At 38.4% G+C, this 22,173-nt stretch overlaps 1 protein-coding gene across 1 annotated transcript in view; it reads right to left on the bottom strand.

The window, feature by feature from the left end:
- TMEM232 (transmembrane protein 232) overlaps positions 1-22,173 on the bottom strand; it is a 133,250-nt gene that overhangs the window by 92,730 nt on the left and 18,347 nt on the right. The window contains exons 3-7 of the mRNA XM_034774871.1: positions 15,919-16,030; positions 13,734-13,839; positions 9,930-10,087; positions 4,370-4,469; positions 2,478-2,629 (exon numbers count right to left, since the gene is read on the bottom strand). Coding sequence (XP_034630762.1) covers positions 2,478-2,629; positions 4,370-4,469; positions 9,930-10,087; positions 13,734-13,839; positions 15,919-16,030 — 628 coding nt within the window. The remainder of the gene's footprint in view (positions 1-2,477; positions 2,630-4,369; positions 4,470-9,929; positions 10,088-13,733; positions 13,840-15,918; positions 16,031-22,173) is intronic.

The following is a 22,173-nucleotide window of genomic DNA, read 5'->3' on the forward strand; positions in this document are numbered from 1 at the left end:
CTGATTAGCTGCTTCCCATACAGCCACTCTAGGCAGCTTGGAGGACCTCTCTACTGCCCTTTTCTGGGGTGGGGTGTGGCAGGGCTACAAGGCCTCTAGCAGACGGCCTCCAGACCCAGTCCACCCCATCACAGTCTTGCAGACTGGTGGATCACTGGGGCTGTTTCACTGACATCAACGTGGGATCGTCAGGGAATGTGCATGATGCATGCATCTTTCGGAACACTGGACTGTATAGAAAACTGCATGCTGGGACTTTCTTTCCAGACCAGAAGATTTCAAATGAGGGTGTGCAAGTGCCCCTAGTGATCCTTGGAGACCCCACATACCCCTAGTTCCCATGGCTTATGAAGCCTTAGATCAGGAACCTAGACAGCAGCAAGGAGTGCTTCAACAACAGGTTCAGCAGGTGCCAAATGACCGCTGAATTTGCCTTTGGCTGATTTAAAGGTCGCTGGCGCTGTCTTTTTGTCTGGTTAAACATCAATGAAGAAATATTCTGATGATCATTGTGGCCTGTTGTACTCACCATAATATTTGCGAATCAAAGGGGGGAAAGTTTCCCCAAAGGTGCGCTGCTGAGGCTGATCGGCTGGCTGCTGATTTTGAGCAGCTAGATACAAGGGCAATTAGAGGGGCGCAGCAGCAAGCTATTGGAATCAGGGAGGCTTTGAAGGAGCATTTTGACAATGATTCCCAGTAATGTGTCTGTATGTGATGAATTCGGCCAGGCAATGTTTACTTGCCGCCATGAATTACTGCTGTAGTGCTTGCTTCTTGAGCATTAATTGCAAGGAATAAATGCCACTGTTTCAATGTTAGCACTGAGCGATGTATGTATGTCACAAGTGAAGAACCATTTTATTTCAAAGACTTAAGTTTTAATGGGATAAAACACAAACCTTTGGACAAACAGGGAACATGAAAATGAACAGTCTCATGGTTAGAGCTCTCACAGCTGGGTGTAATTCCAATTTTCACTGCAAAACCAGTCCTCAGGCTTGGAGTGCACGGAGTACTGTGCGGGACCGGAAATACATGATGAATGCAGTGGGGGAGTTTGAGGAGGGCATAGACCAGAGTTCTGTAGTGGCTGGAGCGGGAGTTGGGCACAGATTTGCACTGATTGCAGGCTAATGAGGGACTTCAACACCTCTGTCTAGTCCTCCAGGAGCTTTATCATCTGCTCCTGCCCATGTCCTTTCCTGGCTATCTGGCCTCAGTCTTTCACTAATTGTCTACACTGACGCACCGTCGCTCTAATTACACCATAAAACGTTCTATGCAGCTTGTCACGGTGGTTTTATTACGTCAGCATAGCAGGGGAGTTACATCGGTGGGAGAGGCATTTCAGTGTGTACACCTCCAGTGTTTTGTCGACAAAAGTTTGTAGTCTAGACAAGGCCTTAGTTTCTCTCACTGTGAATTGAGATAATACATGCCCTTCTTTGTAAAGCACTTTGACATCCTTGGATGAAAACTGGTATTTAAGAGCTAAGAATTATTAGTATTATAAATATTATTTATATTTACTTAGATTAGGAAAAGACAAACAAAAACAACGTCAGTCAGTGCTCACACAGCCTTACACTTCCTCACGTAAATACATAATTAGGTAAAGAGAAAAGGGCAAGAAATATTGTTTACCCGAGAGAGACTGTAGCAGCCCTTTTGATGTCATTACAGCCTGCGAGCTAGACACATAATTAGGCAGTTTTTAATCATATAAGTGATAGGCTATTGTGCACCACATCATTATGGGTCCTATCATTCCCTAGCACGGAAAAGGCAGCCAGAGGAGAAAACTTACTCAGAAAAATTCTCTTTGGTCCACTGCACACAGCATTTGATGCATCATCTCCAGGGGGAGGGATCTGGGGCTGCACAAAGAGAGCAAGGGACACGGCCATTCAACTGTGCAGGCACCCCCAATATCTACAGGGAAATCTGCATGCCTCAGGGCAGCCCTCAAAAAGCCAGCTACTCTATGCTGCTTTCCAGGTCTGTGCTTCCCCTGTCTCCCATGGCAGCAAGGTTCAGGAAAGTGCTCTGTTGCTGCAGAAGGGCTGTGCATGAACTCCCCCACACCCACCCATCCCTGTCCATTTCCACACACACTTTGAAGGAAGCAGATGCCATAGAGTGGGAGTAAATGTTGTCATGAGAACAGAATCTTAAAAGGGATACTGACCCCATCCTAGCTACTAATATGCATTGGGTCACTATAGTATCACATTGATAATTAATTGCATTGCATCAAAGAAACATGGATAGTGTATTCATGAAATGATATGTTTCACAAATCCAGGCGGCGATCACTACAGATCTGTCTATTCTGTTTATCCTGTCCCTGGACTACAGGTAGTTTGTCTAGCTCAGCTCAGCTTTAATTATTTTCACTGAATTACCAAGCATGCTTATTTGATCACAGTAATCCTTTTTGATGCATCATATATCATCTGATTTATGTTACCCACCATGCCAAGAGGACTCTGCTTCTGTCTTTCTTCCAAGCTTACATCAGAAAATACCACAGCACCACATATGGTTTCTCCAGCCTTCAGCATAAATTGCACAGCCGAGAGGATGTTTGGATATGGATGGTAGCAGACCTCACAAGCTGAAAGTGCTATGGCATGAAAAATAATTTTGTGAAAATTGTCTTCTTGTTGTTTTATAATTTATTCTGTTTGCCTTTTATTTATTATGTGCTATTTAACTTCACTACTTTGCTGATGGAATCATTAGCAAATTTTCCACAGAGTAGATTTATAAATGTTGTGTGACCCCTTGTGGTAGAACATAATACTACAAGTATGATTCATAGATAATAGCTTATGTAACCCATGAGCTACATATAGTTGAAGTCTCCCATGATGACTGAATTCCTAATTAACTAAGGCTAACTCTGAACAAGGTGAGGAGGCTCTCAGCTAACAATGAATCACAATGTAAACTCTCTTCATGCCAGTCATTCAGTGACTGCATTTATTTTTGGCTAACTCTGCATGGAAACCAGACTCAACTTTTGTAAACTAAAATGGAGCTTTTTTTTAAAAAAAAACAAAACAAAACTATGTATATCCTTTGATAAGATCTGAAGCTCCATGATTAGCATTCACATGCTGACATCTGTACTGCAAATTGGATTTGATTCCTCTCAATAACAACACTTAGCACTGAAGAGATGGAGTAATGTATCGAGCCATCTGAATTCAGTTGCATTAAATAAAAGGGGTTTTGAAAGGACGTATAACCATCAGCCCAGTGGTTGGGTGAATGCAGATTTGACTGCCTGTAAGCCAAAATATTGCTTACTGCATTACATTTTAAGAACTGGCAGATACAGGAAGTTCTGTTGTGAGAGTGTCTATTATATTTATGTGTTTTCTATAAATGACTGGTGTGGACAAAGCTTGTAAAATAAAAGCTGTCAGGAAAAAAGTGGGTAATCATTTTTTTTAAATCATCTGATTCTTTGTTCTTCATTTTGTGTATTGCTTGTGGCCATGACAACCAATTGATAGTAGCAAGACTGCAATACCTCTGCAGTCTTACTACAGCAGCAGCCTACTGATTCACTGCATACAGTGTGCATGCATGCTGAAAAGTCTGAAATAGAATATGAATACCTGGCATTAGATTAAATTTATCAGCAATGTCAGCATAACAAATAAGTGACAAGAGCCCAGTCCTATGAGCACTCGCCCTTTCCACTGTCAATCTGTGTGAGTTGCAGGCACTCAGCACCCTGCAGGATTGGGCTGTATGTTAGCACCGTACCTGAGGGAAACTTAAGGCTTTTGCAATATCACTTTATATATCTATATCTATTTATAGCAGTGACCTCACCTGTTATCACCTAAAACATATGGTGCTATATAAGATTGCTTTTTAGTAAGGGCTTTACAGATAATTAATATTAATCACATTCCAAATAGGCTTTAAAAGATATTGATTTGATTCATGTATGTTTTAAAAATACTCAGCATTCCTGCTTATAAGCAAGTATTTATTTGAGATCAGTCAATAGTCTTAAAATCACAATGTACTGTACATTTTTGGCATATGTACTAAATTGACTAATTACACAGTGATGCAGAGTTGCTCTGATTTTTCTTCCTTCTTCACCTACAGACCTCACCTTTTCTATTTTACCTCATTTAATGAGGCTAAATGTTGACTTCTTTGCATGCTTACTGATGCATATGAAACTCTCAATTCAGGTGGACAGTATTCCTAAGAATCAAATGGTAGTCTCTTGGGTGCAGCACAACGTGAGATAGTCACTTAGGTCACTTCCATTTCCCAATTTAGTAGTTAAAAGTCATTTTAATGTTGTTTATATAGCAAATATACAATGTTCTACCTTTTAAATCTGTATGAAGCCTATATGTATGTTCTCCAGAAGTCTTCAGGTGACCACACAGATGAAAAACAAGGAGCCTTAAAAAGACCAAAAATCCAACCTGTCAAAAGTAAGTACAACAAATATTTTTTATATCATGCCATTCACAATAGATGTATAAATACCAACTTTGGATTATGGGTCTTATTCACCACTGCCCTCCTCCACTTGAGCAGTGATATAACTCCACTTGTATAGGATGATTTAGTTGGGAATTGGTTCTGCTTTGAGCAGGGGTTGGACTAGATGACCTCCTGAGGTCCCTTCCAACCCTGATATTCTATGATTCTATGAGTTACACCAGCATGAAACTGGATTAAGAGAGTGCTAAATCAGATCATATCTTCAGATTTCACACATATGGTGCAATAATGAATAACTCCTGTCTTGTGTTTTGCATTCACTGTATATTAATGGTACATAGTAAATTAATAACACTTTGGCACTTGTATAGGGTTTTCTTTTCGGGGGGGAGGCGGGGCTGGTAAGAGAAGATACATGTCCTCAGAATTTTCTTAGTGTAAGGGAAGGAACACACTTTTGTGAACTGAATTCCTCCAATACTGAGGACAGATTTGTTTGAGGAAACAGAAATAAGGAAAAATTACACAAAACCAAAGAAAACTCAACCCAGTATGATGATTCTATGGTTACAATGCCAATCAGGAGAACCATGGAGCTCTCATCTTTGTCAACAGTGCTGCATGGACCAGGCCCTGCAGTGGGAGTGTTAGGGCAAAAACACTCCATCAAGGAGATCCCATGTGAAATATGTGGGCATTTTAGTAGCATCCATTCTGCAACTGTAGAGCTAGATACTACATTTGATAGCTTACAGTTTTTAGATGGTGGCTTTGATAACTTAGAGGCCAAGCTAACAGAAGCAGAAAAAGCCAACAAAGCATGTGAAAAGAAACGAGAAAGCTAACAGCCTCCATGCAGCCATCATTAAAGAAAATAAAATGTTAAACAGATTGCAAATCTTGGAAAATCATTCAGAATTTAAAATGTCAGAATAATTGGACTCTCTGGAGCAGCTGGAACAAACAATCATATTGCTTTTTTTGGAACAGTGGGTTCTGAATATATTGCAGTTGGATTTAGCTAAAGATCCGAGAAGAGTATTTTGAAAGATCATATAGAATCAAAATAAGGGCTCCATTTAAGACCCCTGAGCAAGATGCAGAAAGAGCAATCATATTTACTGTGGCAGATGTATGTGACAAAGAGAGAATCCTGGCAGTACCTAGAAAAATAATAGATGTGTTCTATTTAAAAATCTTGAAAGTTTGTTCTTCCCAGATATAAGCCTCTGAAAACACAAAAATGAGAGAATTTGTTTTATATAAGAAAAGTGTTTGAAGCAGCTATCCTTCTCGTGGCCAAACTCCCAGACAGACACTAAGGAGAAAACATGTATTTTGGAACACCGAATCAGCACAAAGTTGCAAGTAAGTAAAGAGATTGCACAAGGATGCTAAGACAATACAGGACACTTTTGTATTTCTCTATGTCTTCGTAGGGTTTTTTGTTTGACCAGGATCAATACCTGGAAGCAGTGCACAGCCAGGGGGAAAGCCAGAGGTAAGATCAGGGAAGTGTCATTGGGATTGGCTCCTCACAGACTTCTGGGTACTTTCTTCTGATTTGTGTTTTTACTTTCGATTATGTAGCTTAACTGCAGATGACTGATTTTGAGTGCGCGCGCGCGTGTGTTTGTAGGGCCTTTTAGTTTTTGTAACCGGACAACCCCTAAAGGTTAAAAGCATTTGCAGATCTGGATGGCTAAAACTTTGCTCAGATGCTGAAGCTACAAATGGCCTGACCTTGCACGTCCTAGGCAGGCTATGTAGAGACTGCAGGGTCAGACCTTTAGGGCTTGAGTTCTCTCTCACAACAGTTTGTCATCCATGTAATTCCATCAGCTTCCAGAGAGCTGCTCTTGATTTACACCAGTAAAAGTGAGATCAGACTCATGCGCCATTGAATGCTCAGATACTCCATAACAGTTAATGCCAGTTCTGCTTCCACTCAAGTCAATGAGAAAACTCTCTGACTTGAGTGGGAGCAGGATTGGGCCCTTAATGGGCCCGATCCTGTTTTTTTGTTTTTTGTTTTTGTTCAACCAGAATCCTGTCAGTCATACAAAGAATTTCACAGAATGAATGGGAGATCCTGCTTTCGCATAGAAAATGGGAGGGTGAGAATATCTCCCAGTTTCCAAGGGAGCTACTTAAAATGTACATTACTAAAACCAAGGAAACATCCTAGGAATTTCAACTTTAAATCAGCTCAGCTAGTATGTTCATTGTTTACTTCATAACAAATACTAAAAAGAGACCCTGTCAGCTTGTTTAGGGCCCAAAATGTACCTTCCTTATAATAAGGTAAATCTTCTGCAGCATCCCTTGTGCTTTTTATTGGAAAAGAATTTAATGAGAGGAAGAGGAGGTTTAAATCAAACAAATATTGGCCCTGATGCTCCACTCTTACAGAAAAACCTACAAGAATAAGGTAACTACTACTGAAATTCTACAAGGCTTATCTTGCAGCACTGCATACATGCATCCCAAAAGGAAGGGATTTGAGATCTAAGGAAATGGCAAGAGGTGCATTCTGCAAATATAGGAATCTCAAAGATCCACAGGGAAAGCAAAGCACTATGCTAAGAACCACCATTGATCATCTCTGGAAATGGCTTATCCTTCCATAGTGCTTGGTGGATTCCCACACTACTGGAAGTTTTAGAAATATTTTGTCCTGTCATAGTAAATTTATCACAAAATTCTGCATTGTCCTGGTACAGACAATTCCACAAAGCTTCTTGCATAATATAGGTCCCAACAGTCACAGAGTACATGAGGCACTGGCTATTGTTAAGACTGCAAAACAGCTTCAATTGAAACTGTCCATTTTCCAAATAAAACATTCTGTGGGGGCTGAAATTTTCCATGCTCGATCAAAGCTGGAAAATGATTTTTTTCAAGTTTTAGTTAAAATCTGTTAAATCTGATTTGAAGTATGTGATATAACAAATACGCTTGTATATTGTATATTTTATTGTCTTTGCCATGCTTTATTCCCCCAAGCAGATAGCTTAGACATGGGTGAACATTAAAACTTCACATGAATGTAAAAAAATTCTCTCTTTTCCTGCTCATGTAACTAAAAGATGGCAGAATCAATTTTATTTAAACTTTCCAAAATAATTAACAATTTAGTTTAAACTAGAAATATGGAGAGTTTCAGAAGTCATAAGCCATTGCAAGAGGGGGTTTATTGCCGGACTTGTGCAGCTTGTTCTAATCTATGGCATATCAGGTTTTGAGAGTGGGAGAGCATTTTCTAATAGTTCAAACTGCCTTCAAAACAGGTACATTATTCCTTGTTGTGGTAGAAGAATTGTATGGGGAAAAAAGGTGGTAAAACATACCCTCCTGTCAGGTAGCTATTTTGGTCAAGTGAGAGTGAAAGTAATGTTTAATCTGCAGAAACAGGTCTGGTCTACACTAGGGGGAGGGATTGATCCAAGATACGCAACTTCAGCTACGCGAATAGCGTAGCTGAAGTCAAAGTATCTTGGCTTGAATTACCTGCGGTCCACATGGCGCGGGATCGATGGCCGCAGCTCCCCTGTCGACTGCGCTACCGCCGCTCGCTCTGGTGGAGTTCCGGAGTCGATGGTGAGCACGTTCGGGGATCGATATATCGCGTCTTAACTAGACGTGATATATCGATCCCGGATAAATCGATTGCTACCCGCCGATATGGCGGGTAGTGAAGACGTTCCCAGAGTGGGGACACATAACAGAGCAGTAGAACAAATGCTAATAGAGAATGGTATTTAATGAACAGTCCTCCACATGTATGCTGTGTGGGATCAATTTCCTAACAGAGCTGTGCAAATACATGATTTTTTTTTTGTTTGCTGGCAATTCCAAAAAATTCAAATTAAAAAAATTTGTTTCAAGTTGACCCAAAATGAAATTTTTCAAAATTTTTGGCAAATATAAGTCATTTAGATTTCAAGCTTTTTATAATGCTTTTAAATATTTTCTTGATGAAATTGAAGGAAATTTCAATACAAAAAGTCATTAAAAATGAAACTTTTTTTTTCCTTACGGTTGTTTTTTTTTAAACCAAAACCATTCAGTGAATTTGACACAAATTCATACAGTATTTTGGTCAACCTGAATGTGCATTTTCTGCCAAAAAAAAAAAACCACCCCAAAACCTGCAGTCAAAAAAATTTCACCTGGCTTTAGTCTTTAATTTCATCCATATTGTACAGTTTCAATAAGGATTTCAGTCTTTATGAGAGAATAACACTTTATGTTTCTGGGTTGTGACTAACTGAAATATTGTTGTAGAATGAAGAATTACCACATCAGTAACTTTTGGAAGTGGTTTCTAAGAGGTAAAGAGGAAAGAGGTATAGTACTGACACACAAAACTAGACCATTAAATAGTGATGTATCAGCTAAGTCTTAAATTATACTAGAAGTTTACACTATTTACTCAGCTTTTAGAAGAGATTACTCTCATTTGGATTATTCCCATTTGGGTTGCCTCAATTTCATCCTTTTTCTTAGGGCAAGTCTACGCTACAAAATTAAGTTGACCTAAGTTACGTCAATGTACAGCCACCATAGTAATTAAATTGCTTTTGCATGTCCATGCTATGCTCATTGTGTCGGCAGTGTGCATCCTCACCAAAAGCGCTTGCACCGATTTAACTGTCAGTGTGGGGCATTGTGGGACAGCTTCTGAAAGGCAGCAACAGTCAATGTAAGCAACACATTGTTCTCACTGACACTGAGTCGACTTAACTACATCGACCTAAGCACTACATCTCTCGTGCAGTTAAGTCAGTGCAGTGGGCAAGTTACATCGGTCGGAGCTACATTTTATTGTAGACACTTAGAGCGTTAGATAGACATAAGCTGCCTTATGTCAACCTAACTCTGTAGTGTAGACTAGACCTCATATGCATAACTCTCACGGTGGTGCACTAAGACTATGTGACCTAGCATGCTATATCTCGTTAATTATAATCCAGATGGGAGAATAAAGAGTTTGCATAATTTAACAAGATATTCTGCAAGAATATTACTAATATTATGAGAAAATCCAAGTTAACAATATGCATTATGAACAAAAAACAGTCTTTTATCTGTATTTTATACTCTCTCATTACATACTCTGGGAAAAATTAAACTGCATTTTCCTAATCTCTCATTTTGGACTTCCCAGAAATCACGTATTCAGAGATACAGAAAGTTAAGATCAAACTAAATTACAGAACAAGCATACCACAAATAATATTAGAAAACATTACAATGTTTTAGGTCTTGTGACAAACTTAGTCAGCTTCTGCTCTCATTTATAGTGGTATAAATCCAGTGTAATGTCATATATTTCATAGTGTCGATATACAACAAAAAATAAGTAGGTGAATATATACCACATATACAGATATTAAAAAAAAACACTAAAAACTACTTAAAAAAATATAACAAACCTTTGATAACTTGATTTCACTGGAGTATAAATAAGATTTCTGTGCCGCATCACAACAAATCCTATACAAAATGGATTCAGCGATGAAAAATAAAACAGGGACATGCTCTGGATTCATGGGAGCATGGTCCAAAGAAATTAAAAGGATGTCCAAAGCTTCTGAAGTGAAAACAAAATGGAGAATAAATTCAATACAGAGTTCAGTCTTTAGGGCTCAATTCACACAGGGATTTAGGCTTCGCAGCACCTAACTTTTAGGAGCCTGGTCAACCAGTGGTAATGACAGCCTCGAGTTAAATACCCAAGTACCCTATACAATACATGGGGAGAGTTGGGCACATAACAATGGGATCCACAGAAGCCAGCATGCTGAGTAGGGTAAACTAGCCAATAGGAAATCCCAAGGAGAGGAGTATGGCCTAAGCCCCACACTCAAAGGGAGTTAGGCGCCTAAGTCAAAGCTTTATTTTCACAGTTCATTCAGTTTGTTTGCCCCCTGTGACTATTATTTTGAGGAGAAAACAAAGCTCAACTGTCTGATAATCTGTATTCAACAGCTACTGACATTTTCTGTTAAAGTATATATTGAAATATATGGTACAAAACTGTCTGAATTAATAATGTTAAACTAATTACCACGAAATATAATGTAAGCTGTTTCTTGAGATATATCACATTTCAGAAAGTTTCTACAGTGTCAACTTTTCTGTCATTTTTTGCTAGGTGTGTTGATCTTTTTTGTGATATCAATGAAAATGACCGTACAAAACTATAGTGGAAAAGATAGAATTGCTTTTTATGGTTGAAAAGGCAGTTAAATTGCTTTTTCAAGTATTACGTTTTTTAAAAATTACATGATGGCTTTGTTCAATTTTGGTTAATGATTTGTGTGAATCTGATGCTCATGAAAGTGACAGATTTATAGATCTCATAGGTAAAGTTTAAGCCAGGAAGTCACTATGCAAATTTCCTCAAACATGCCTACCAATGTGCCTGAATCTTGACTTAAAATTCCCTGCTTTGTCTGCCAACTTTCAAAGTCTGTAGGAAGAAGAACTTCCCCTAACCTCCCCACAAATCCGGCAGGCAGGAGTGAAACCACAGTCCCAAATCTTCCCAGTTCAACACTTCCTCTTCCCCATCTTGATCATCCACACGTTATATGATTAAAGGATCAGTCTTTGTCCAACAAATTTCCCAGCCACCTCCACTTGTCCAAAAATAGAAGAGGAGGAGGAGGAGGAATACTGATGGTGCCGTAGCACGTAGAGGTCTCAACTGGGTTGGGAATATATTGTGCTAGGAACTGTACAAACATTTAGTAAATCACAGTCCTTGTCCCAATGAGCTTACAATCATATATATGTATTAGTTCCATCCTAGTTCCCAAGCTGATGTGCAAAATTCTTAAAAGTCCTTTTCCTCTCCAAAATAATAGCATGGAAAAAGATAAACATTTTATTTATTAATTATGCAAAAGCCTCTTCTTCATGCAACCAGTAAAAACAATGTTCTTTTATTATTTATTGAATGCTCATGCCTGCACAAAACAGAGGTCCCTGCCTCAAGGAACTCCATGAGGGCATAAGGGTCAATACTTTTGAATCCTGTGTGTGGCCTAAACAGACAAACAATAGTATTCAGACACATAGTTTATCAATTGACCAGAATATGGATTTATCATTAAGTGGTGAAGCTACTGTATTATTATTACTTTTTAAATAATCAACAGTTTGTTGTTGGCAGGTTGATATTGGTAGACTGCTCCTAAGAAGTAATCTGAACTAAAAGAAGGATTCTTGACCCTCCAGAAGAAAAAGGTATCCACATATTATCAACACAGTATTCCTTCACAACTGTAATAGCTCTTTGAAAGATAGGCCTTTCAGAGCAATTACAAAAACCCATTCCACAACCTTATTAAACTATCCACTAAAAAAAAATCTTGTGTCTCCCAATACTACAGTAGAATGCACAGTACTAGAACCCCTAAAATTCTGATAATTCTTACATTCGGCTTGTATTCCAAATTATCAGTCATTTTTAACAATATGATCTTTGATCAACTGACAGCTCAGTTCTTTGTTCCACACCCCTGTAAGTTTTATAGCTCTCAACATTTTTTTTCCAAGTCACTGATAGTATTTTGTATACTATCTTCTCAAACTTCTCATTTCTGGAGGAGATAATCTTTGGCAAAGCATATAAAGACAAATTCATCCCTGGCTTGTCTGGATTGACTTTAATTGGGTTACATCATGGTGCGTCTGGCTCACTAACTATTTATTTGATTACTGAGTGTAAGCAACTCCATAACTTTGTGAATATTATCTTCTTAAGACAGTCTAGTCATCATTATCAAACTCAAATGCACATGATTTTTAGAGGTAAAAGTGTATGAAGAGAAATAGACACTTTTCAATCAAGTGCCTTAGGCTTCAGCATCTTACTCAAACCCTGTAAATTATGAGAGAAATAATGTTTAGGTCAGCCCAAAATCACTTAACAAGAAAAGAAAAATGAAGAATTGCAAGATGATGAGGATAGAACTCTCTGCACACCCATCTATTTTGATTTGTTCCCCATTAGAGTACTTGTATTCATAGTACAATATCCACAAACCCCCCAAGAATTCCCAGCTTAATAAAAGCAACACAAGATTATATAGTAGTCTTGATATTGCTTTCACAGGCACACTATTGAATTGTTTCCTTTTCCTTTGTAGATTTCCTTTTTCACATGAATACAATCATTAGCTCAAAGTACACTGAAAAATCCAACACCTACAACTAGAGACCTTCTGATCATGATCCGAGATTGCAGTAAATGTAGAGAATGTTTGCACACATTCCCCCACCACGTCCCAGGATTTTTGACAGGCAATATCACTCCACCGCCAGACTTATTTAAATGAGGTCTCATTTTACTTTTGGAATGACCCCATACATTTAAAAAAGAGCAAGAGTACCATAGCATCTATAAAATAGGAATGGAAGGACTTTGCTTTGTCCTACACATCAGCAGTGCAGACTGTAGATCACAGATGTTGCACATACACTCGTTCATCATTTCTGTTTCAAATATGCAGGATTGCATGATTCTCTCTTTAGCCACTCTACTGCACTTGCTCTCCAGCCTGGCCAGAAAAGCTAAGGTATATGTGATGATTATGGATTTAAACCTACTTGCCAGGAAATTATTTTCATAAATCTTATTCTAGCTAAAATGCTATCTGTCAGTAAAAAAAGGTGAAAATACCTTCGTGTCCATGCAAGAGTCTGTATAGGATCCTCTCTTTACCTGACTTTACTAAGGAAGGGCTACCACAATTAAGAACATTTTAGATTGAAACAAGTTAACATTTTCATTTAAAAAGTCTTCAGAACTAATTCAATATTCTGCAATTTTATTAATGGGCATAATTAGGAAAGGTAAAAACAAGAGGTTATTTAAAGCACTTTACTTTGAGATCATTAAATGTCATTTTAAATTACACTTAATTAGTTACTGATTTCAGAGACAGGTTACAAGGTAATGTCATGTAGAGGTGCTTAAATGGTAATGATTTTGCAATTTAAGAAATCAAGCATAAAAAACAGAGGTCTCTGAAACACTCTGTAAATACTACACTGATAGTTTCTGTATATATTTGTAAAGTTTCTTTCTGCAAGTGGAAAATAAAATCCATATTTGTCTTGGCTTTTTTCCAAGTTTTCATAGTTGGGAATAAACTAAATTTGCTTTCACTGCTTGGTTAGAAAAGTCTTAAAGTAATTAACAGAAATATAACTGAAGAATACTGTACCTTCCTGGATTTCACCTTTGCATTGAGCCAATATAATTGCTTCTGTCCATGCTACTGGAAGATCCACATGCTTCCCAGAACCTAATGTGCCAAGGCCTGATCTTCTCTGTTTGGAAGGAACAGGGTGAGAGGGGAAAGAAAAAAAGCCAAAGGTTTTTTTTTCTTACATTTAGCTTAAAATAGAACTTTTCCCTCAAGCCAATTTATTTGGAATAAAAATGCTTATTTTAAAGGCATCGTTGGTAAGAGTTTGCTGATACAAACACAATAGCAGAAACTAATGAGGCAGCAATGCTTAATCCCTGGGGTTAACACTTAATTAAGAATAGGAATACTTAACTATAATTACAGTATTATCACCCATTTTAAGTGCCTTGAATCAAAAACAATTAATTACCATCTCTGAATCACAGTAGTGACTCCAGCCAACTTAGTACAAGGACACTACTATTACTATCTCTGTAGGGCTGAAATTGATAGGGAATCAACAATATGCTATCCTGACAATATACCTCTCTGAAACTTTAGCTTTTTGCAAATTCCACTCTTTCTAGATCAAAACAATCTTTTCAACAGATGTCAAGTATCAGAGGGGTAGCTGTGTTTGCTGCTTTTACAGATCCAGACTAAGAGTCCTGAGGCACGTTATAGACTAACAGATATATTGGAGTATGAGCTTTCATGGGTGGCATCGGAGGCATCCGACGAAGTGGGTATTCAACCACGAAAGCTCATACTCCAATACGTCTGTTAGTCTATAAGGTGCCACAGGACTCTTTGCTGCTTTTTCAACAGATGCCTTTTTATGGAGGGTTTCATAGCCAAAATGTTGGGACATTTTTGCTCACCTCTTTTGGTTAAACAAGAAAAACATATAGTATATTACATCTGATTTTCATAACATTTTGCATGCATTTAGCTGTTGGGATAAACAATAGAAAAACATTTTATTTGAACATTCCTTCCCTTAGATTCCCTTCTACATTCTAGCAACTGATTGCAACTGGTAGTATTCATTGGCTTTCTGTACAAATAATTCCATTGTTTTTGCCATTAAAATTAGCCTTTCTCATCTAACCCAAATAGAGCATTGGCACACCAGTGAAGGATGGAAAGGCAACAGCTTTTGGACACTGGAGGTGACCGAATTAACACAATTAGTAAGTGTGCTAAGCTGAGGCAGTTTTCCAGCTCTGCCTTCCTGTTCACTAGTGTTAAAGGAGGATGCATCTTTACCACTGTCAGGGTAAGTATTCTTCTGGAATTGAAAAAAATCCAGAATTAATCTGATCAAAATAGAAATCTGTACTCCAGCACAAAATCAGCCAAATCTCACTAACATGCCTCTCTGTGGGTACCAGTTATAAAAGGGAGAGGGAGGAAAGAGGTTTGGAAAACTGTTAGCCAATGCACCTTTCCTGCCAAGTAGAAGGTCCATTTAAAAAAAAAAGATAATATTCATACTGAAAGTCCATGATTTGCAAATAGGGCCTAAGTGTACTTCATAATGTATAAATTTTTAATTTGGATGGTAGCAGAAATTATATTAGCACCACAGCCTCCTCTTTAAGGCCTATTAAATGCCAATTATATTGCTTTTTTAATATCTTTCAAATTTGAATGGCCACTCTGTTTCTACACTTTATCTATTTTTGGCTTAGTAAGCCCACAAGGAATCATTTAGGGGCTCAGAGTGTTGTGTTTACTATTTTCACTTTTCAAAACAGTTGCCAACATTTTAATGGACAAAATAAAATGAAACATGAAAACATGTCAGAACAGCATTCTGGCTAAACAGCTAATCACTGAATATTGCTAACAGTTCTCTTGAAGAAACTTAAAACAGGTCCATTCAGCTGTAAACTAGTGAAAAATCTGTATAATATTCTCCTGATATATTCTTTTTTACAAATGTTAAGCAATGAGAAGAGACCTAGGGCCAGTTAATCAACAGAGTACTATATACAAGCCCTTATATTGGCTAACTTAATATATGTTACAATACACATTGAGAGCATAGATATTAAATATTACATTTCACTTATACTTTCTAATTGTTTCTCTCATTCCCCACAATCCTTTCTCCCAACAAAAGTTTTATCTTTGTTTTTTTTAATAAAGAAAATGGAGCATGCAAATGCCATAATAATAAAAATATAAACTGTCCCTTATTGTGTACACAAACCTTGCATCTGGCAAGCATTTTCTTAGCTAGTTCTAGTAAGTCTTCTTTATCCTGTGGATTTGTTGCATCATTGAACTTCTGAATGAATTTTTCTGTGATTTCCAAGGGGTTTCTAAAGATATATCCAAAAAATCGTTGCAGTTATATGTTTCATTTCCTAAATAATAAGGTTCAAAGTACTATAAAAGAGTCCAAAGAAAGAATTACTTTAAAGCAAATTTTAAAAAGTAAAGGCATGGTATGTCATTTTTCTAATAAAAAAGTTAGTGTACAGTATCAATCTTTGCAAACTGTTTTACCTGAAGGCTGCTCTAATTTATGCTGGATTTTAACAGGAATAGGGGGTGCTTAAAGTTCAGCCAAAGATTAGCATTGTACAAGGTTGTCCCAGCCATGCACTCACTTCAGTAATCACACTGGCCTTATAATGGGAGTTTTGCCATTGACTTCAATATGGCTAGGACTGCATTCACCCTTTTTTCCCTAAAAAGAACAGGAGTACTTGTGGCACCTTAAAGACTAACAAATTTATTTGAGCATAAGCTTTCATGGGCTACAGCCCACTTCTTTAGATGCATAGAATGGAACATATAGTAAGGAGATATATATACATACAGAACATGAAAAGGTGGAAGTAGCCATATCAACTCTAAGAGGCTAATTAATTAAGATGAGCTTTAATCTGCAGGAGAAGAAAAACTTTTACACTGGCAGCAGGGAGGTCAGTGGCATATAAGCCTCTATACCTGCAGCTGGGAGGTGTAATTCCCAGCTCGGGTAGACATACATGGACTTACTCTACTCAAGCTAGTGCACTAAAAATAGCAATGTGGTCATGACGGCATGGATGGCAACTTGGGCTAGCCACCTGAGTACACACCTAAGATCTTGGACAGGATTGTGCTTAGGTAGCTAGCCCAAACTGTTGCCGGTGCCACCACAACCACACTCTTATTTTTGGTGAGCTAGCTTAAGCAGAGCTAGCAGCTGGGAATTACACTTCCCGGCTGCAGTGAAGACATATCCTTATATACTGGGGTGATTCCTTGTGGGTTGGTTAAACTGGTTTTATGGTCATGTTAAACCAGCAATGTAGTGCAAAGTGTTGTCTTCTCAAGACTGCAGAAGTTCAAAACAATAGCTCTGAAAGAGGTGTGAACTGTTCCTTTCATTTTGCTAGGGTTTTGACTTTGCAACCTACCAAGGACAATTAAAATTACAGCATTATAAACTATTTCACTGCTGATCAGTTTACCAAGTATCCACCAACAGACACCTTCCACAGTCTCATTTTAACGTGCCTAGTGTGGTTGCGGTGCAGCCCAGCGCTCTAAAAAAACCACCAAGAGGCATAGCTCCCAGCGCTGGTGCACTGTCTACACTAGCACTTTACAGAGCTGAAACTATCTGCACTCAGCGGGGGTGTTTTTTCACACCCCTGAGCAAGAAAGTTGCAGCGCTGTAAATTGCCAGTGTAAACAAGCCTTCAGACTGCCTCCTATGCCTTGTGATGTTTCAAAAACCACAGATGTCCTTTGCCTAGCTGCCACAATCCCTGGCTTCCTTCCCTGACAACTTCTACAATGCAGCTATATATCGTCAATACACAATTCTGCACAACAATAACTATTTTAAATGTATGGACAGCAAAAGAAATTGCAATTTTCTCTCCTATGAAATAATACAAGGGATACTGCAACCAGTGCAGTATTCTTTTTTTTTTTTTTAAATTTAATTAGAGCCTCAATTTTTAATTTAAATGAAACTGCTGTACAATTTCCAGTGTGCCACAGAATTTAAGTTGAGCTTGTGCAGAGTACTCAGGGCCTTGGCAGTCAGCAGTAGGTATGCTTAGAAAACAGCGAGTTGGCATCAGCAATTAAGCAAAATGGAGAATTAAAATGGACGTCAACAAGTTAAAGAGACGAGGTAATATCTTTTATTGGATCAATTTCTGTTGGCAAGAGAGAGAAGCTTTTATGCTTTCACAGAGTTCTTCACAGTTGCAACAACACTGCATCTATCATTAAGTTAAGGCAGGCAGTAATTAACCAGTAGATGGCAAACATATCTAAGGCGGTAATTTCAATATGAATCTACTAGAAAGAAGCATATGACATGCCTTCGGATTATAGTAATTTAGGTGAGTGCCCAGACTGGACATCCCCAGGATATGGGGTGCACAGTGATGGCACAAAACCACCTTCCCCGCCTCATTCCCCATTTCTTGTCCTGCACTGAGTTCAGCTTGGCCAAACCAGAAAACTGGGCCTGTGTATTTTTTTTTTTTACCTCTGGTGATTCACCAGTGTTATACAAGCTGATTTACAATTTAGAAACAAATCTGAGCCTGGGTCATTGTATTGGCTACAAAAAAACCATACAGGGTTGACCTAAAGCCCATAGAATCTTTCCATTGGATCAAGCCCATAGTTACAATCCTACCTGGGTTGGGGGATGAATAAAAACTAACATGGTTTTTCCATCTCTGATTTCTATGATTCTGTGATAGAGAATAACATCAGAAATAGAAAGTACTGTGAGATTAGACATAGCATTTCAGCTTTCCTCATGTGGTGGAAAAATGTACATTACATTTTATTCAACCTCGGAGGAAGGTCCCAAGGCAAAATCAGCCTCTCTGATCTACTTTTCTATTTCTAGTATATATTTTACAAATAACTTATGCCTTATCAATTATTTTACACATAATAACTGCACTCTGTGATGCATTATTGAAAAGATAGAAGACTGCTCATTTGTAGCCTTATGTGTAGAAGTTGAACTGCTTAATTGGATGCTTCTTACAGTCTGCGACAGCTCATCTTAATGAATATTTAATGGCAAAGTAATGTAGCTATTTTTAACCAATAGCTGACTGGTGCAAAAAGGAAGTCTTTCTAAATATAGGCATTACAGACAGAGCATTACAGACAAGAAAGAAAAAAAACAGCAGCTAAGCAGCAAAAACTATCAGCTCTAAAACGTTACTAACCACTTCTGTTCTTTAATCAGTGTAAGGACCAACTAGGAGACTATAATGCTACCGAAGCACTGCATAAATAGCCAGAGCTTAGATTGAGAAACATTGGTGATAAAAAAAAAAAAGATTTATTTCCTGTTACTCCTGTGGTTTACAAAATATCTACATATTATTTGTCCACATAATTCTTAAAGGAAAAATTATACAATTACCAAAGTTAGGATAGCCAGTATTCTCTCTCCCTATCTTTCTTTCTCTGTATTTTGTTCCCTGCTTCCTTTTTTGTAGCTGGTTCTTTCATCCAATGTATCTATTGCTCTCCGCTATTCATCTTTCTCTGCGTCTGTTACTCTCTCCATTTTCTCACACTTCACTTTCTTCATTATCTTGGGCCAAATCCTGACCCCCTCACTCACTTGTGCAGTCCCACTGAAGTCAACCAAACGTTTCTAATGAGTCAAGCAGGCATTATTTGGCTCCCTGTCAATTTCCTTTCCTCTCTTTTTCTAAGGTCAAGCTAGTACCTGCAACATGAATGGAACACAGGTCCATCTATAGTCAGAAAACAGACAGTGGCTAAAAATGGTTATCAGCAACAAATTCCCCACCACTCACCTCAGTTAATGTTCAAAATGATTTAACTGCTAGCGTAGATGTGACAAATCCTTTTTGAACATAGGAATTGCTACACCAGACCATCAGTACCTCTGCTCCAATATCCTGTCTCCAACAGCAACCTGCACAAGGTGCCTCAGAAGAAAGTACAAGAATCCCACAGCTGACAATTAGGATATAACCTGTTCATAAGGGATATTTTTTCTAACCCCATCCAATTAGTGATTGTCTTATGCCCTGAATCATGAGGGTTTACATACCTTATATATATGTTTTTTATTATAAATAATGCAACTGTGGATGTTCACATAAATGTCTAAAAATTATCTGACAAAAATTTTGCAAATTAATTTACCAGTTTTTTGACAAGCTCTAATATGTACTTCAAATTATTCCTTCCAACATCCATTATTTTACATTTGCCAACTATGAGCTTCATCTGCCATTGTGCTTTCCATTCACCTAACTTTGCTAGGTCTTCTGGAGCGCCTGATGGTTTTTCTCCTGTCTTGGCTATCCTACAGTATTTTGTATTATCGGCCAAATTTTCACTGTTCATCCATCTTTTGCCAGTGATTAATGAATATATTAAACATTAACTATCCTAGTGTAATCCAACATGACCTTGACTACTACTCTTTATTTTTTGTCTCTTAATCAGTTTCTGATCCATGACTATACTTTACCTCTTACTCCATAAATATTTCATTTCCATACCAGCCTATTATGAGAGACTTTTGTCAAAAGTTTTTTGAGAGTCCAGATAAATTATATGTGGTGATTCTTGCTTATGCACTATTTTTGTCACCTACTCCAAGAATTCTACTAGATTAGAGAGGTACAACTATCCTTTATGGTAACTGGGCTGATTTGTTTCTATAATTCAGGGGTCGGCAACCTTTCAGAAGTGGTGTGCTGAGTCTTCATTTATTCACTCTAATTTAAGGTTTCGCATGCCAGTAATACATTTTAATGTTTTTTAAAAAAACAGGAGTACTTGTGGCACTTTAGAGACTAACAAATTTATTAGAGCATAAGCTTTCATGGACAACAGCCCACTTCTTCGGATGCATATAGAGTGGAACATATATTGAGGAGATATATATATACACACATACAGAGAGCATGAACAGGTGGGAGTTGTCTTACCAACTCTGAGAGGCCAATTAAGTAAGAGAAAAAAACTTTTGAAGTGATAATCAAGCTAGCCCAGTATAGACAGTTTGATAAGAAGTGTGAGAATACTTACAAGGGGAGATAGATTCAATGTTTGTAATGGCTCAGCCATTCCCAGTCCTTATTCAATCCTGAGTTGATTGTATCTAGTTTGCATATCAATTCCAGCTCAGCAGTCTCTCGTTGAAGTCTGTTTTTGAAGTTTTTCTGTTGTAAAATAGCCACCCGCAGGTCTGTCATAGAATGACCAGACAGGTTAAAGTGTTCTCCCACTGGTTTTTGAGTATTATGATTCCTGATGTCAGATTTGTGTCCATTAATTCTTTTGCGGAGAGACTGTCCGGTTTGGCCAATGTACATGGCAGAGGGGCATTGCTGGCACATGATGGCATATATCACATTGGTAGATGTGCAGGTGAATGAGCCCCTGATGGTATGGCTGATGTGATTAGGTCCTATGATGATGTCACTTGAATAGATATGTGGACAGAGTTGGCATCGGGCTTTGTTACAAGGATAGGTTCCTGGGTCAGTGTTTTTGTTCAGTGATGTGTGGTTGCTGGTGAGTATTTGCTTTAGGTTGGGGGGTTGTCTGTAAGCGAGGACAGGTCTGTCTCCCAAGATCTGTGAGAGTAAAGGATCATCTTTCAGGATAGGTTGTAGATCTCTGATGATGCGCTGGAGAGGTTTTAGTTGGGGGCTGAAGGTGACAGCTAGTGGTGTTCTGTTATTTTCTTTGTTGGGCCTGTCTTGTAGGAGGTGACTTCTAGGTACTCATCTGGTTCTGTCAATCTGTTTTTTCACTTCAGCAGGTGGGTATTGTAGTTTTAAGAATGCTTGATAGAGATCTTGTAGATGCTTGTCTCTATCTGAGGGATTGGAGCAAATGCGGTTATATCTTAGAGCTTGGCTGTAGACAATGGATCGTGTGGTGTGTCCTGGATGGAAGCTGGAGGCATGTAGGTAAGTGTAGCGGTCAGTAGGTTTCCGGTATAGGGTGGTATTTATGTGACCATCGTTTATTAGCACAGTAGTGTCCAGGAAATGGACAGCTTGTGTGGATTGATCTAGGCTGAGGTTGATGGTGGGATGGAAATTATTGAAATCATGGTGGAATTCCTCAAGGGCTTCTTTTCCATGGGTCCAGATGATGAAGATGTCATCAATGTAGCGCAAGTAGAGTAGGGGTGTAAGGGGACGAGAGCTAAGGAAGCGTTGTTCTAAGTCAGCCATAAAAATGTGGCATACTGTGGGGCCATGCGGGTACCCATAGCAGTGCCGCTGACTTGAAGGTATATATTGTCCCCAAATGTGAAATAGTTGTGGGTGAGGACAAAGTCACAAAGATCAGCCACCAGGTTAGCTGTGACATTATCAGGGATACTGTTCCTGATAGCTTGTAGTCCATCTTTGTGTGGAATATTGGTGTAGAGGGCTTCTACGTCCATAGTGGCCAGGATGGTGTTTTCTGGAAGATCACC

This window comes from Trachemys scripta, chromosome 6, assembly GCF_013100865.1.
Source record: "Trachemys scripta elegans isolate TJP31775 chromosome 6, CAS_Tse_1.0, whole genome shotgun sequence".
In the NCBI taxonomy this organism is placed as follows: Eukaryota; Metazoa; Chordata; order Testudines; family Emydidae; genus Trachemys; species Trachemys scripta.